Below are 18,576 nucleotides of genomic sequence, written 5' to 3' on the forward strand. Positions count from 1 at the left end.
AGTACAAACTTTTGAAGTAAGCTGATGCATAAACATGATTCATAGATTCGTAGAAAAGGAATGGTCAATCAATATAACCTATGGCAACCGTGTTTTCTTGTGACAGTGAAATGTAAAGTTCAACTTTCTATTATTGATATAATTGCTATTTGGGAATCATTGCTCACTGAAGCTGCACGGAAATCAATGTCTTGCAAGATATGTAATCTGTCAGAAGTACATAACATTACTTAAATTCGCTGAAATCTTTCTGTGTGCCAATAAACACGATAAAGCAATTTCAAAAATCATAAGAAATAACTGCTAAAAGCAGAGTCGATTGTAAGATACCGACTATATCATGAGCGTGTGTTTATAAATCACTATCAAATAGTGAATGATATCAAAGAGCCTGCTGCTCATTGGTCTGAATCCCATATACGTCCTTATTATGATCCTAGGTCTTCCAGCACATACTCGTCCTCAATGATTTCGCAAACATTGTAAACGTCCTGTGCAACATAAGGATTTCCTTAGATAAGACAATGAAGTGAAAGGTCATCTATCAATTCGTGATGTCGAGTCTGTCCTTTCTGTGAACATTTGAGGAATCAGTATTTTAGCGTTGTGAAAGGACATTTTTACGTTATAAGTATCAAGAAAAACCAACCTGCATGGAAACTGGAGGCATACATATCTTTTGGTTTCAATATGAGAAAACAATGAATTGAAAACAACTAAGAAGTGAATCAGTAGCATGTGTTGACAACTTCTATCGATGTCGTTCTTTCATGGGCCCATAATCTTAAACTTAGAGGCAATGCTCTGTGCCAAGTACGATGAAACGTGAATGTAAGTAAAATATATTTACATGTTCACATGTACATAACAAAGTTGGGGCGGCGGGAAACCTAGTGGTTAAAGCGTTCGCTCGTCTCGCCGAAAACCCGGGTTCGATTCCCGACAAGCGTACAATGTGTGAAGCCCATTTCTGGTGTCCCCCGCCGTGATATTGCTGGAATATTCCTAAAAGTGGCATAAAACCATACTCACTCACTCACTCAAAACAAAGTATACATAACACAAGAAAATCACTGAGTGTACCATTGTCTGATTATAATGTAATTACCAGGTGATATAAAAAGTGTGATAATGACAAGTGAAACCACAATATTAAAGGTTTTTACATGAAACTCCAAATCCTATGTTGCCATAATATATATCTTTAATTATACTATTTGTTGTTGTTTTTAGAACTGATTATTGTCCAAATTATATACTCTCCCGAAAGCATACCTTCATAATTCTTTCCATGCAAGACTGACAAATAAACTGTGTAATATTGCTAATCAACTCGTATGCATCCCAAATGCGTTCACACCCTCCATGCAGGAGGAAGTTCAGATAAATTTATTCACTCAAAACCAACATAAAAGTACATATGTACATATACTCTTCAAAACAGGAAACGCAATAAAGATATTTTGGGCCATAAAAGTAAATTTGGCGGACAAAGAGGTGCAAAATGAATAGGTGTAATGTGTTATGGTGTCTGTGACACATTTCCTGGATCAAAATGGTCACAATAAGGACATGCAAACCATTAGTCGAGAAACACGTACGATTCGGAAAAACGCAACCAGTGCATTAACAAAAGGGACATGGAGCTGCATGCACTGCATGTACAGTAGCACTATGAACGGTATTAAAGTGCAGGGTGTTTGATTGCCTGGCATCTGCGTCAATCGAACAGTGACAGTTCAACAACATCCCAAGATTAACAGAAGTGCAAAGAAACAACGTCACAGGCCGCTTGCAGGCAGGGGAATCCCGATCAGCTGTAGCCAGGGTTTTCAATATAGCGCCCAGCACCATCACAAGGCTATGGGAATGGTTTCAACAGCATGGGTCAACACGTGATCGGCCTAGGTCGGGACGACCAAGAGTAACCAACCCCGCCCAAGATCGCTACATCCGACTGCGCCACCTACGTGAAAAGACGACAACAGCCACTTCAACCGCATCCCAAACACCCGCACTGCGCAGAATCCTCGACCAGACCGTACGAAACCGTTTAAGAGCAGCAGGTCTACGAGGAGAACGTCCTGTTCGACGAGTCACACTGAGTCCACAACATCGTCAACAACGAGTGCATTGGTGTCGTCAACACAGGATATGGCCTCAACTGCGATGGAGAGATGTCTGGTTCTTGACGAATCAATATTTCTCCTCCGTCGAGGGGTTAGCCTAGTGGTTAAAGCGTTCGTCGTCACGCCGAAGACCAGGGTTCGATTCCCGACATGGGTACAATGTGTGAAGCCCATTTCTGGTATCCCCCCACCGTGATATATCCTGGAATATTGCTAAAAGCGGCGTAAAACCATACTCACTCACTCACTCACTCACTCTTCCATGGGTAGGAGATGTCAGGCCGCTATCGATTCCAACAGGGGACATACGCGTTATTGATGGTAGCTGACCTTCACCTTGGACTTTTCCTATGTACCGATAACTGAGATGACTACAATCACCACGTGTTCTCACAACAATATTTTGGCTCAATACCTTGGAATTGTACGGTTCCTAGTATAAATATGTTGTCCTACCTCACACAAATCTGGCTTTTTGTTTCTTTTTTTGAAGAGTATAATTAACATCGGACACACAGAATAATTACGGTGTACAAACAGTGCATATTGAAATTAGCATCTCTAGTTTTAGAACTCATTCATTGGTACAGTGGTACATTTACATAAGTTTTTAGTGCTGAAATTTATATGGCCATTTTTATTAAATTGACGGGTAATACAGTACACACACATTTCAGTATGCTTCTTTATACCGTTGTCAAGCACAACTGTGTCTTGCATGACAACATATATAGATCTATTCCGAATGGTCGCTGTTACAGTATAATACATATGTTGTTATCCATTATAACGTGTGTCTACTTGGTTACTTGTGCTGTTGTTGGAGAATAGTCTTGCCAATTTATTGTTATTGGAAAACTTGAGGTAATAATCAGGGATGTACAAACCCCTCCTCTCCTTAATCACGAATACCACTTAACGCAAATAAAAAAAGCAATGAGAAAAGGGTGCGAATTGAGGTTAAATTACTGGGGGGAAAATACAATACATAAAGATTTGTTTATGTTTTGAACACGATTCTATTTCGTCAGGCTTACCACACTGCTGAGTCCCGAAGACCCTCCAAATAGACCCCCCGAATCCCGCGTACGAAAAGGTGGTTGGCAGCCACATGTTGTGAAACACTGCTTCGGCAACCTCCACGTGCAGTCTTTCCGTATCATCCAGTCGGTAAGAGAGGAATTTTTTATTGTTTCCGACTTTTTAAATTACAAAACATCTTCCCCAGGTCCTTAATACTGGCAGAATACATAGTACAGGTTCTATATAAGATTTCTATTTAAGACAGGATCGACCTCGCTTTATTTTCAAGAGACGGTTCTCTTCAGCCAATATCATCTTTGTCAATAAGTAACAGCAACAAGAACCATTTACAAAATCATACGAAATCATTGTACGGTTCCGACTATATCATTAGCTTGTGTTAACATGAATCGATATGAAATAGTGATGATACCAGGTGTTCGCGAAAAGGTAAGCGCATCCTGTCCTTTCGGTTGTACCATTCACAAACACATGCAACCCGTGAATATCCGGGTTAGAATTGGTCTTCAGCACCCATGGTTGTCGTTAGAGGTACTTGTCGAAAGAGGCGACTAACGGCATCTGGCTCGCTAACTCGGGGTCGCTATGTCAAGCTCGCTGATTTAATTGCTGCATGTCATCGTATGAAATTGCGTACATCGATGTTCATGATGTCAGTCACTGGATTGTCCCGTCCAGGCTTGATTATTCACAGAGCGTCGGAATATGTTGAGTGCGGCTTTAAACAACAAACAAACACAATCATATTGTTTGCGTCCACACGAAAGCTTTCCATTTTATTTATACGTATATCGATTCACAAGCATGAAGGATCAGTCGATAACATACCCCATTGTGATGTATATGAGTATTTGTGCAGGTAGATCAATTATCAATAATAAACCAACGCTTGCCGTTGCCGTGACAAGGTATGGATTATATTCTTCCCATGGACACTTACTTCTTTTTAAGGGGCGGTCGTGTAGCCTCGTGGTTAAAGCGTTCGCTCGTCACGCCGAAGACATGGGTACAATGTGTGAAGCCCATTTCTGGTGGCCCCCGCCGTGATATTGCTGGAATATTGCTAAAAGCGGCGAAGAAAACATACTCACTCACTCACTCATAATTTGGATCAGTTTGTGAGAAATTGTACATCACTGACTGAGTCATTGTGGTTATACTATAATCATTTCGCGCAACTCTGCGAGCATGTCTTCATGTCTTCCGATGGCGAAGGGCTATCGTCAGAAACTGGATTTATATGGGAAAACCGTATCCGGCTTCTTACTTGTAGAAGGTATTCCGTCTGCCTTATTTCGGCCAGGACTCCCAGATTTATGTTGTGGATCACTTTTGTCTTTATTTCTCTCTTTCCCTGCCTAAGAGGGAGACGAACGATGGCACTATACACTATTTTGTAGATTACATAATAGGTACCTTCTGAGTCGCCACAATTCGTTGGGAAGAAACCTCTAATTGTGACTTCGAAACCCGGTTCGCGCTGATTATGTTCTAAGTTTGTCAGCACAATACCTGAGCTCAGGGGTTTCACCAAACTGGTAAGCGTCTGAGACCTGTAACCCTTCAGGCCTTCCTCCCACAGTAAGCTGGCACGCCGAGATACAACTGGAATACTGTTCAAAGCGGCGTTAAACCTAAACTCACTCCCTCATAGGTTTGACAAAAATAGCCCATATTCCCGGGTATCTTTACATTTACTCTGCAAAAAAAGAAACGCAAAAGTGATTTTAGATATATATTTCATATAGCATATCATTAATCAACAGATGGCGATCGATTGTTCAAAATTGGTACACATGATTTTTATTAACCCAGGTTCCCTGTGGCACACATCATTTGCAAGGAGAAGGTCATCTGTTCTTAATATCTTGTATGGCCTCCACTGGAGTCTAACACAGACTGGCATTATCGTCCGATGGAAGCAATCATACCCTGATTTGTGGTATGGGGAATGTTCACCCACTCTGCTTGCAGTACTTGTACACTGTCAGAGGTTCTATTGTCTGAACACACGACGTCTTCCATCCGCACGGCGACGCATGAAACGTGACTCGTCACTTAACCAAACTTGTCTCCGTCGCAGTTGTGGCCACACTGTCTGTGCTGATATCCTACGCAATCCTGGTATTGCCGTAGTTGTATAGGTGGCCGTGTTGGTTCTTTCAGGCCAAAATTCTGCAGTACCCCTTTCCAAACAAATTAATTCCAATCCTTGCAGAAATGACCAACTCATTTTTTATATTAATTTTCTATGGATGTCGGCAACACTGTCAGATATTTTCGTGTTTTTGCAGAGAAGGTGCTTCGATCGATTTAGATGTCAATTGTGTTCCGCTCTTTAACGTTCATGTAAAACGGTGACGTCAATAGTGAGCAATATTTACAATCAGCGACTGAACTATTTAGTACATAAATAGTTAATCTGAGAGTAACCTTCAGCTGATGATGGAACTCAACATTCAAGCATATTCTTCTCTTTAGGGAATCATACCATAAACGATTCATTTATTAAAGCAAATGTCTTTCAAACATTTTGACATTACACATAAGTGATTTTCATCCAACGTCTATTGATCATGAAGACTGCAGCACGCGTTCCGGCGTGTCTTGAAGACAATGGGACATGCATGATATTGAATGTGGTCATTTCACTCTCAACAATATTGTGACTGTAAACTGACAATATTCCCCCATGTCTCCGAAGTCGTTGTAGTTCCTGTATTTTCGCTGCTATTGCCTAATAACTGTGTCGTTGCTGTCTATTTGCATATTTCATGATCACAAAGGCTTCGCTTTGGAATAAATTCTTGTCCGATATATGATTAAGTATAGTTTCATTTGATTGTCAGTGTAGAAATTACTATTGACAGCACATTATCAACAGTAACACGTAAGCTCTGCTGCTGGTGGTGCTTTAATGCAGTATTTGTGATCAGATTGGGAATACGCCGTCTACAACGTGATGGACGCCGAAGCTCTACTGGCATGCTTTCAACTGGCAGGATGCAGCGAGAGGTTGCCAAACGTTCAACGTGTCTCACTCTTTGTACACGATCGGGGAAATGACCGATCGCCGAACGTCAACGTAAGGAAACATGACATTTTTGGTAGTGGGTCTGTAATGTTACTGGGCGAGATCATAATGACTGCCAGAACTCCACTGTAGGTTGTCCATGGAAGGACTAATGAACAAAACTACCGAGACAACACTAGCGCTAAAGGTTGTGTTGCCAGCGTGCTGTGTCTTTCACGACGATAACGCACGTGTCAACCGTGCACGTATCGTAACTGACTACCCCCAGCAGCAAGATACCTCCCCCAACATGATCAGGGGACGTGTACGCCGACGTCAAAGGCCACCCGCTACGTTAGCCTATTTGGGCTAGGCGCTGCACAAAGGAGTGGGCAAGACTTCCTCAAATTGTCATTGGCAGACTGATTCGGACCATGTCACTACGTATAAACAAACCAATCCTTGATCATAGCTAGCCAACATGTTCTGTTGATTGACATGTAACTTAGTCTTATACCTATTGTATTCCTGCAATCATCTGTTAGTTTCGAATATCCCGTAGAGTATATTATGATACGTATGATACTTCCTCATCACTCTCCTGCTTCAAAAAACCCATCAAGACCCACCTGTTCAAAAAACACTCTCACTGACTATAAGTTTCATTAAGGCGCACAGAGCACTTATGCACAGTGAATGCTGTGCTATACAAATGCATAAATTATTATTATTATTATTATTATTATTATTATTATTATCCGTCACATGTACCTTGGAGCAATTCTGCATAAAAACTTTATTTTGAGCCAGATTCGAATCACAAGCTGTTCACAAAACGCCTGAGGAATTTTCACATGAGTGAGAGAAATGATGTTCAATGTAATGGATCTATGACAATACAATATGATATGGAGGATGCGCAACGTTGGCATGGCAACATTGTACACATTATTTGTTTACTTTAATTAACTTTTAACAGAACAACATCTCTTCAATAGATCGTTGCTGTGTGTCATCAACGCCACTATAATAAGCGCGCAGTTTTACAAAGACACAAGCACAACAGACACAATCATAGGCACGCAGTCTCATTCAGACACATTACATACAGACAGTCTCATCGGTACCAGATTTTGTTTAGATACAGTCACATTCTGACAATTCCAGTGCACTCAGGCACTTACATTCAGTACATACAAACAAACCACAGACGTAGTTTTAATCAGACACCTACAATGAACATAGACAAAAACTATCATAAACACACACTTGTATTCAGGCACAATTACATACAGCCCACATGCGTACACAAAGGGTACAAAAGCAGCCATGTTCTTCATGTGCTGGCACTAAATGTCCGTATGTAAAATCTCGTTATGCCTCCATTACCCTCCCAAAACTTTTTTTTATCTAATAAGTAGGGATCTGGGAATATTAAGTAATTATTGTTTGCGTTTATAACATACATGTACGTCCGGTTATCAACTGTGGGTTCCTCAGGATCTTAGAGAGAGGCAAGGTAATGTAAGCTAATGTGGGTTTGCAGTATGCGTGTATGTCACAATGGTAATTGTATCACACTGTAAATGATAGGTGGTAGACAATGGTTTACGGGCCTTCTAGAAAAAGGAGAGATGGGGGGATGCCTTTGTTTTTGCATTTTTCTAGTTAACTTTGAAAGGTCAGGATTTTTTAATAACCGTTTGTACAATTAAAGTCATCACTATCAATGGTTTCTTTTCACATCTCACTTGATACCTTTTACAAAAATGACAGGTGAATACTATTGTTTCTTGTGTTTCATGTCTTGGCATGGCATGTTCCTGGTTCCTAATCCTATACATTCGTGGGAGGTGGGAACTGTATGCACAGTGGGAGCAATTCGTTCAGTAGAGTGAAAGGATTTGACGAAATAGCGGCCTTTGTCATTTCAGGGTGATGTGTGTGTGTGTGTGTGTGTGGGGGGGGGGGGGGGGGGGGGATGAAGGTGAAATGGGCCATGAAACCAGCCATGTTCTTCATATGCTGGCACTAACTGTCCGTATGTAAAATCTCGTTATACCTCCATTACCCTATTTTGTTCTAATAAGTAGGGATCCGGGAATAATAAGTACATATTGTTTGACCTTTGCAGGTTTTGCTTAAACCATTTCATCAAAGTGGCGGTTCGGACTGGTTCCCGCTTTGCTCCTTATTCTGTGATGAAACCTCACCAAGATTATTCTCTTTATACTGTGTTCATTTTATATATGGAGACATCGTTGTATTTAATGGAACTGAAGTTATGGTGTTTGCATACAAGCTAGGAATGTATACAGAATCAGTAAAAAATAGTTGAGGGTGAGGTGAGATGAAATGGGGTTTTATGTCGCGTCAAAGATCATTGCACTTATATATTGACGTGCATGCACTGTGTGTGTGGCTGTTTGTACTAGTCTGGACTAATGCTGAAGTGCTAGCCCACTGAGATACCATGCCGCAGTTTAATATGAATACCCCACTCAGACACAGCATACTGACTCAGAGCCGACCGGTCCTTGTGTTAGCCCCTTAATGCCGAGCGCCAGGCAGGGTAAAAACAAGTACCATCTTTTAACGTCTTTTGGTATGACATAATATGTTATGCGTCAAAATCATTTCCTGGGGCAATAAAAAAGGTAAACAAATATGAAAATAAGTTCTGATCATAATGGTATGGTAATCTTAGGCAACATGAGAATATCAAGCCAAACGTCATGGGAAACTCACTTAAGCTGTGTTGTTCCACAAGGACAACGCATCCTTGCAAACATCGTCCAAGGCGCTGCTGAAAAAAAATGTTTGCTGTTTATTTATGAAGACCCGAGTTAGATCCCCTTCTTGAATATTATATATACACGCCATTCCTGTTGTCCCCCGTCGTGAATTGGCTGGACTATCGCCAAACGCGGCTAAAAACCCAACTCACTATCTCACTCGTTTGTCTTCAGAGGATAGCTAAAGTACAGGTGGCATAATAAAAGTAAAATGTATTGAAAGATTTGTATATCTATGTAATATGAAGCAAATTTATTTGAACGGGATATAACACTTTTTCAGAGGAACACGCAAGTTGATATGGAATTATATCCCATGATAATGTTAATGTACAACAACTAAGAATGACCAAATTGCAATGAAACCCCATCCAGACTAGCGGAGTTTGATTGTATTGAACAATTTTCAGGTTCAGTTTGACGCACCGATCAGTTGATATCTTAAGCGTTTCGTGTTCGGGTGAATTAATTACATAATGCCGCCGACGGCTACCTACTTTCGCCAGTTTTTGCCATAACTGAAATCCGTTGGACTCGACGGGAAGAAATATTACAAAATATATTTTGGCTGTGTGAGGAGTCGTGACATCCCTTTGACTCTGTATGTACCGTTATTATACCTCAAAGTGAGACTTGCCAATCAGAGAACAAATCTGCTAGCCCCACATTAGCCCGTATACCGTCAGTAAAAATCCAAGATGGTTGGTACTGACCTAATATGAGACCGTGTACCGTCAGTAACCGCCATCTTTGATTTTCAAACACCCACCTCACATATTTCACATCGAAATTCTGGTACCGAAATTCGTTAATTGACACTGTTTTGTGTTTTACTATCATTAATTGTGATGTGCAAGGACATTAATCAGTTTTTTTAGATCACGTTCGTGACTTTATTAATAAAGATTATAGTTAAAATATTCAACAAGGTTTGGTCTCTAAGGTTTGAAGAGTAGTCTCCCTTTTACCCTTCACGTCAACGTACGGTTTTAAGTATCAAGTTTTCATTTTGACATGCCACGTGCGATATGGATACAAGAATGTGTAAACTTTTCGGCATAACAAATTCGTTATGGTGTCTTTAGTTGCCGTATACGGTGTCATATTAGGTTAACGCCTCGCCCAATATGTTTTCTGCTAACCTAATATGACACCGTATACGGCAACTAGAAACACCATATCTAATAGTATGTATGTGTCCCCAGCCATGATGTAACACTGCATGCAGCAGGGTGAAATCTTATTTCGGCCATTATACATACATTTTACAGGCCTTATGTATTGTGTGTCATCGTACCAAGACGCGTGGGACCTTGCTCATAATTTCACTCACTGGTTTGTCTGGACCAGACTCGATGTACCGTTACATAGCTTGAATATTGAGTGATGTGAGTGAGTGAGGTATTACGACGTTTTTAGCAATATTCCAGCATTATCACGGCGGGGGACACCACCAATGGGCTTCATACATTGTACTCATGTCGTGAATCGACCCCGGGTCATCGTCGTGACGAGCGGATGCTTAACCACTAGGCTAAACGACCGCCCATGTTGCGATAAAGAACAAGCAAACAAAATCAACCAACATCCTTGTTTTGTCATAACCGTCTCTGTGTTCGTATATTTCACCGCATTAGTTTGAACTAGGCTCCCACTTTAAGTTGACCCGCTGTTTTATATAAGTGAGATAACACTTTCAAAGCGGCGTTAAATCCAGCTCACAAAAAAATCCTGCCAATTTGACATAATGGTAGAAAATAGGCACATTAGCCATGTCCGGTGGTTAATAATGGCGTAATCAGAACGTAACCCGCTTGATCCGTGTTGTTCAGGAAACATCGTCAGTTGTGATGGCTTCCACAGTGTTGGCGCTGCAGCTAGCTCTACTTCTGCCATTCGTTCACGGGGGTAAGTTAGTCTGTCTTACAGACCCTGATACAAACATATATCAAATACAGCCCATGCAAGTCCATAATGTTTGGCAAGTTTAGATTACTGCAGTATCTGAAAATGAAGAGAGTCACTAGGCTCCCTTTTATTATGTTTTTATTAAGACAACTGAACAACTGTTTTTCTGTACGATATGTTCATTTCAGAGACTAGATGTTTGTCTAGGAGTAAGTTTCAGTTTCTTATGTTCTGTAAAAGTGCGTCGGTACAATGATGATAAGATACGATGGAAGTCCATAATGAAAGACTATTTTACATACTGAACGAAACAAGCTTGGGATTATGAGTATTTCGGGGTAAGTTTTTCCAGTGAAGAAATAAAAAATATCCCAAATTATTCATGATCCCTGACATGTTTTGTTCAGATTCTATACAAACATAAGTGATGTGTATAAATATTTATCATCCAAAACTGGCTCCCACCGGAGATATCGCTTGGATGAGATCAAGCGATATCTACACTGTAGATATCGCTGCAATGAAATTACATCACAATGCTTTGCAGACCATTGTGACGTCACTGGTTATCATGACGTCACAATCAAATGACATCGCTAATGGCTCTGCTTCTGAAGCTGTTTGGAGTACTTTTTACACTGAAGACTAAATTACTGTCTACAAATTGAAAAGTTGAAAGAATGATGTTGGATGATAAATAAAATCTCACCCTCGTGTCTTTTGATATCAAATATATCAACTCTCGTTGATAAAAGTGGAAAAAATCCTCGGCAAGCCTCGGAATTTTTCCACTTTTATCAACTCGTGTTGATATATTTGATATCAAAAGACACGAGGGTGAGATTCTCTATTTGCAACAAGTGTCTGTTAAACTTTGCCTGTTAACTACAACCCGGAGAGGGGGGGGGGGGGGGGGGGGGGGGGGGGAGTGTTGTGTTTTTTTAGATATTTAGATACAGTACACGGTAATGAGCAGAGTGAAGCAGGCATTGTCACGATAAGTTTAAGTTGTTGTCTACTTGATCCGCGATATGTGTAGCAACGTTTCTTTATAATTTATGGCGACCACTAAAGTGGCCAATTCATTGTCAACATCAGAACGCAATGTTTGGTGACATTTCATTGAGGACGCATGGAATGCAAGGGATCCATGTGAGTGAGTGAGTGGGTTTGTTTAACGCCGCTTTTAAACAGTATTAACAGTATATCACACTCGTTGATAAAGGTGGCAAAAATCCTCGGCAAGCCTCGAATTTTCCACTTTTATCAACTCGTGTTGATATATTTGATATCAAAAGACACTCGGGTGAGATTCTCTATGTATCAAAACATCAGGGTCAGATATATGACTGCCATGTTTCACGTCAAATCCGTGAATGTTATGTATCAAGTCAAACATGTGACAGTCATGTGTTACGTCAAATCTGTGACAGTCAGGTATCAAGTCATATATGTGAATGACAAGTATCAAGTCAAATCTTTGTGTTTCATGTATCAAGTCAAATGTGACTGTCATGTATCAAATTAAATATGTGGACTCTCATGTATCACTGTCATTTATTACGTCAAATCCGTTCCCGTCAATATGTGAACGTCGCGTATGAGTCTAATATATGTGACTGTCATGTTTCGAATCAAATATTTCACTGACACAAATCAAATCAAATCTATGACTGTCATGTATCCAGTCAAATCTATGACTGTCTTATATCTAGGTAAATATTTGATTATCATGAATCAAGTCAAATATGTGACAGCCACGTATCAAGTCAAATCCGTGACTTTCATGTATCGAGGTAAATAAGTGACTCCAATATATAATGTCAAATATGTGACTCTCATGAATCAAGTCATGTCAAACAATTTTGGCTTATCCTGACATTACCCAAACTTCACGTATACCACACCTCACCACAACAGCTAATTGTCATAATCGAGGGGACTGTGGTTCGTGAAAGCAGAGCGACGTTATCAGTCCACAGTGCAAATAAGCATTTTATCCTAGTTATTATGTAATAATGTTTGTATATTTGAAACGATGTAACTACTTAATGGTGATCCAGTTAACGAGAATTCTATGTTTATGTACAGCTGTCTCTTCAACTTTCCAAGAAAGACGTGACTCTTTGACGCCAGTTTTGATTCGACTGGCTAATTACGGTGTCGCCGTAAACGTCACCGTTAAATATTCAGCTCGCAAGCAGGTGACCTCATTATGGTGGCTCAATGGAAATCTGGTTGTAGGTGAGTTATCTCCCTTTTGCTTGTAAAATCTTCTCTTCTACATGCCCATGTCATCAATACCAGATGCCAGGTAGACAGGTATGCCCTCGTCAATGTGGCTCTTGTTCTTTTAGCATGGAACCCATTTATTGTATCAATCATCGCCGTAATATGGTTGTTCATAGTCAAAGGCGACGTACAGTCTCACTCGAATCCCAGAGTCGATGATCATTGGCATCTTGTATCCTGCCCGTGCCCGCAGTTTCACCAAAATGAAGAATTTACGACCTGCAGATCAAATCGGATACCTTCTCGCACACCCCCCCCCCCCCCCCCCCCCCCCCCCCCCCCCCCAACACTATAAAATACGTATGGAGTATTCTCCCCTTTTTCACATCTGTATGATTGGCACAATTTGGCAAATTTTGTCCTGATCACATTTTTCCAGAAATTCTTCCTTCCGGACAGCTACAGCTGAACACGTGTTATAAATACTGATGGACGTTACTCCGATGCGTTTAAAAAAGGACACATATCAGGTGTTTCACTGTTTCAAAAATTCGGAAAATACCTGACGGTCTGTTAGCATATGTTTCATCATTGTGAGTGAATCACAAAATATATACTAAAGTTTCATCAGAAGATTCCTATTTTATTGCCATCTACTAAAACACTGTACTGTTCTCTGTTTAACAGTGTTGCTATAGTAATAAAATCTTCCTTTTTTCTGCTACCAGATGGCGATGATGGTGTCAGAACGGAAGTGAATTACATCTATTACACAACGGAATACAATGGTGTTCGGCGACACTTGAAGACAGCGTCAATACGGATACCATCAGCGTTCAATGTCGAAACACTTCAGATCCAATTCGCAGGCAAATCCATCGACGTCACCATCAGCATCAACGTGGTCACAATAGCATCCGGGAAATCACTACTGGTATGTGTGTGTGTGAGTTTGTAGGGTTTAAGGAATGTTGTAACAGACTTTCAGTTCTGACGCACCGTGCTTTCTTAACGAACGAAGGTCGTAGACGTTAACCACTTTGATAAAATCCACGACAGCGGAATGACTGAAGATTAGGACTTAAGATCACAATTGAGGAGAATCTGGGTTCGGAACAAGCGTTTGTTTGTTTCCTTGCTTGCCGCCACAATGTTAGTGTGTACATGTGGGACCTAGATTTATTATGAATGCGCGTGTGGGTTCGATGATATTGAGGGACAGGTAATTTATATTAAAACCTAATAAATACAAATTTATTTTTAAAATCGTAATTGATTACAGCAATTTTACATTACATTTCAGGAATATATACCCAAGTACGAGTATAAAGTGACTCCAAATTATCGTGTCACCTACAACCCCGGAGACTCCCTTTCATTCCGTTCTTCCTTTAAATCAAAGGACCTTGTCCGTAGTACCTGGGACGGATTTAAAGTGGAGTTCACTAGCATCGATGACTGCATAAGCCCTCCAATAATCCAGATCAAAACAGCCGAGTCAGACCCCGAATTTCTTGCAGTCCACACTCCGAGACGTGAAGATGTTTACCTTCATTATTGGGATTATATTTATGTAGGAAATCCAAAGTACAAAATACGATACTTGAACGTGACCTACAACTCATCCGGCGACCTACCCCGGGGAATACTGAAGCTCACCAATGGGTACAGTTTTACAAGGTCATGCCAATTGTTAGCAGGCATGAAGGTCACCTACATGTTATTCCTCACACCAGCATCTGATTCCTATTTCTTCGCGGAAAAGGCAGTTGTTCTTGACAAAGGGGAGAGAAATTACTATGCTGAAAATGGCGGCGAAGTCGATGTATTGCTCAAGGCTATAGGGGGCAGTGAGGTGAGCGAAATATGGGATGAACCATTGTATGAATATCCAGACATCCGGCTGTCAAGGAAGAATCAGACCATAGAACCAGTTGCTGATATTCAACGTTTCTTCGAAAGAAAGGTTTACTTCCGCTTCCGTCCTGTGACGCCAGAGCAAGCCGGCAGATATTTAGTAGTAGCCACGATGAGGTCTCCAAACGGCACGGGCACGGCAAAAGCTAATTTGAACATCAATGTCCTCAATGTCTGTTGAATTATAACGTTTATCAGGCTAATAAATCTTACTGATTATCAGTTTCCTTAATGAAGGACTGTCCTTTTAGTTGTTACTACAAACTGCTGTATAAATCGAAGTCGTACATTACGTTTATGTACAGAACACCTAATGACAACAACTGATACGGAAATAATGTTTTAACATATAATTTGTAAGTGCCATATTAATTCTATTATTTTATCAAAATATTCAACATTGTACAATGTTACACCACTCTGAAATACATTTTATGTGCTCAGAAAATAAGAAAGAAAAGTTATTTTGAACCACGTGATTCCTCATAATTTCATAAATGTGGCAGCCATTTTGGATTTCAATCGTGAAAACTTCCTCCTAGTAAACCTAGTGGATAGAAATGGTTACGAGGTTGAATTTTATATAAACGATAACCTTTACTGTATATTTCTTTCTGGAACTAACGTTTAATGAACACACTCAAACACATGGCTTGTTTTCAGGAAAACCATACTTATACTCAACCATGTGACAGAATGCGCACATATAAGCTTCGTTTCGTGTTTAAAATATAAGTAGATCGATCAAGACAAGGCATTACTGATAACGGTCTAAAACATAAGTTCACTGTGTCACAAACTGAGCTTGTCATGAGATCCGACTAAAATATATACGCGGACTGGTCATCGTATCCCTTCGATCTGAATTGGTGATCATACTTTCTGGGGTGCCGGCCCCAGAGTTTGAGCCGTGTGTATTTATAAACAGAGTGGGGTGATCGTTTACTCCTCTTTTAGCAGTACTTTAGTTGCATCACTGTCCGGAAGATCCCGAACCAGGGCCTTTGGTATGACACGTGAAAGCTTTAATCACGTAACATTGCAGACCATATGCACTGCATGTCTCTATAAGATGAAACTATCTAACGTCAAATATGATATAAACTTGATAGTACTTTTCAGTATTGTTACATAGAAACAAATGTTGGACTGTTAGCATAATAACCATACACCATCACAAGCATAGGGACTAATAACAGAGTCGAATGATCGACAAGACTTCCTGTCCCCTTGTGATGCCCCCTAAGCCACTCATAAACGCATACACACGTACGCACACGTGTGTCCTCATGCTCTCACCTAAATCACACACAAAATATACGTAACCACATTATACATTATTATATTAGGCGATATATTTACATCTGTTTATTTTTTATGTATATATACATTATTATATTTACAATACTACAACATTTAAATTGCAAAACTTTTTTGTCTGTAAGTAATCAAGAAAAGCAACCTTACTAACGTGAATATTTTACGACTGCTTCAGTGGCAGTAGTTTACTCCTCATCATTTCTTCTTCCATCATCAATTTTTCCTCAATCATCATTACGGAAAGGGTACATGAGCACACACAATCAGCAACACTTTCTCAATATAAGTTTACCCAATATCTTAAGAACTAGAGACGGACTATTAATTATTTACCCACAACATATTATTTACCAGAACATGCAGCAAGTGAACAATTTGTCTTTTAAACCTGAGAACACATTTTTTTCAAGCATCAGGAACAAATCGTTTTTTCTCCATCCACCCCTGAATATCAAATGTGAACCTCTAAAACGGTCCTCTTTCGCCGTAATGTCTCAAAATACTATATTATTTAAGGGATATAATTCTTGATCTTAACAATATCTGTAAGACATTTTATAAAATGTCCGAGTGATAATGATTGCCCCCAAATATTACATGTGTGAACATGCAAGTATCATGTAATTTATCAATCCAATTTTTTTAGCTCCTTTGAATTAATCGAAATTTAATTGAAGAATCTGTAACAGATATTTTAGATAGATCTGTGAAGTCATTTGTTTTCAGTCGCACAGAACCCACAGATATTGTCGTATATTAGCTTTTCTGCAACCATACCTCCTTTGTTTTTATTACAGTGTATTGTGTGTAGAAATATATATTGGTAGTCTGACATTTTGGTATATTTGGTACCTGATCGATATTAGAACAAAAATTATTTTATTTTTGGAACGTTAGACGAGGCTGTATTTTTTTCTACTCTTCTTTGACTTTTCTGTTTCATAGATACCTTTCATTGTCATACCTCCATGTCAGAATGATGGGATCTGATTGGTCCACGTGAACTTGATAAAACCTTGTGTATCCCGCCTATTATACCCTGCCACGTGTAAGTCAGGCTGCTCGTGGGTTTCTGACAAGCAGAATGAATCCCTTATACCCCGTTTCAAAGCAAAAAGTCACACGTTTTTTCCGAGTCAATGGAAGTCACGTGATATAGCGTAAGTTATCCTCAGATCAATCGAACAGCTGTTTTCTATCAATTATGAATTTATTTGAAGTATTTTACAATATCATATTAGTTCGATGCACCCGGACCATGAGGGGCAAATAGGGATTTATGGTGCTGACAAACCTAGAAACAGTATCAGGGTGAACCGGGATAAAAACTTACGATCATATAGGTTTCAGGCACACTCAATGATCGTACAGCCACATCTTAGCCGACTGGAATACCCGTACCCTATTAACACCTTGGTGAAACCCAGGAGTGTAAGTTCAATGCTAACAGACGAAGGATCATTAACATGACGGTGTTGAAATTCTCACCCATAAATATTGGATCCTGGCACTCGCGTATTTTTTTATTATTACCCGTAAGGGTAGAATGAGATGGGTGTAATAACATTCCGATATGTGCATCTTAGCGATTCGCCAAAGCTGACTGGTCAATTGAAGCCATATGGCACAGTGCTTTGCTGTTGAGAAAAATACGATATGACGTCATTCAGTGTTCATGACGTCAAAAATTGATATCACGTCATCTGAACAATAGGATGCCCAATGTGACATTTCTCTTTAGGGTTGACATTTCGTACGTTTTTCTTTGTCTTTTTTTCATTAAATGTCAATGAATATTTGTAAAATAACCTACTCGAAACTCCCTCGTTTATGAAGGATGAAGTCCGCAGCCTATGGATCGGGATTAACACCATTCATTTACTCGGGGTAGATAATTTGTAATTCCGATATTCGAGTACAGGTAGATTATTCTAAATATTTGTAATTGACATTTTTAGTAAAACCCATAAGGGCATGTATATAGTTGAAAATATTTAAGTAATTCTCTCCGAGCCATTATAACAATTTTTCCATTGTTTCCGTTGTTTGGAAAGTCCTATATATTGTTTTAACATACACTCTTCAAAAAAAGAAACGTACAGTCAGAGTCTTAGTACCTTATAAAGTCGATATATTTCATTTAATATCATTGATACAAATATGTAATTTTGGAGCTGGATAGTCACATGTTGTCGTTGTACAAAGGCATTGAAAACTG

The 18,576-nt window shown here is 39.7% G+C and overlaps 1 protein-coding gene across 1 annotated transcript; it reads left to right on the forward strand.

The window, feature by feature from the left end:
* The first annotated feature begins 4,379 nt into the window (after window positions 1-4,379).
* Window positions 4,380-15,274, forward strand: LOC124145524. Its single transcript, XM_048389777.1, has 5 exons — window positions 4,380-4,449; window positions 10,784-10,888; window positions 12,981-13,133; window positions 13,850-14,055; window positions 14,425-15,274. The coding sequence occupies exons 1-5, from the start codon at window positions 4,380-4,382 to the stop codon at window positions 15,217-15,219; spliced, it is 1,329 nt and encodes a 442-aa protein (XP_048245734.1). The 3' UTR covers window positions 15,220-15,274.
* Window positions 15,275-18,576: the final 3,302 nt, after the last annotated feature.

The sequence above is a fragment of the Haliotis rufescens genome, unplaced genomic scaffold (genome assembly GCF_023055435.1).
Source record: "Haliotis rufescens isolate VD_foot unplaced genomic scaffold, xgHalRufe1.0.p SCAF_8, whole genome shotgun sequence".
Taxonomy (NCBI): domain Eukaryota; kingdom Metazoa; phylum Mollusca; class Gastropoda; order Lepetellida; family Haliotidae; genus Haliotis; species Haliotis rufescens.

What these genes read in the sequence shown, in the direction of transcription:
- LOC124145524 (XM_048389777.1), top strand. Translation starts at nt 4,380, where the DNA reads ATGGCGAAGGGCTATCGTCAGAAACTGGATTTATATGGGAAAACCGTA. An exon ending in TTCTGCCATTCGTTCACGGG is followed by an intron (nt 10,889 to 12,980) that starts GGTAAGTTAGTC and finishes GTTTATGTACAG; the next exon opens with CTGTCTCTTCAACTTTCCAA. An exon ending in CAATGGAAATCTGGTTGTAG is followed by an intron (nt 13,134 to 13,849) that starts GTGAGTTATCTC and finishes TTCTGCTACCAG; the next exon opens with ATGGCGATGATGGTGTCAGA.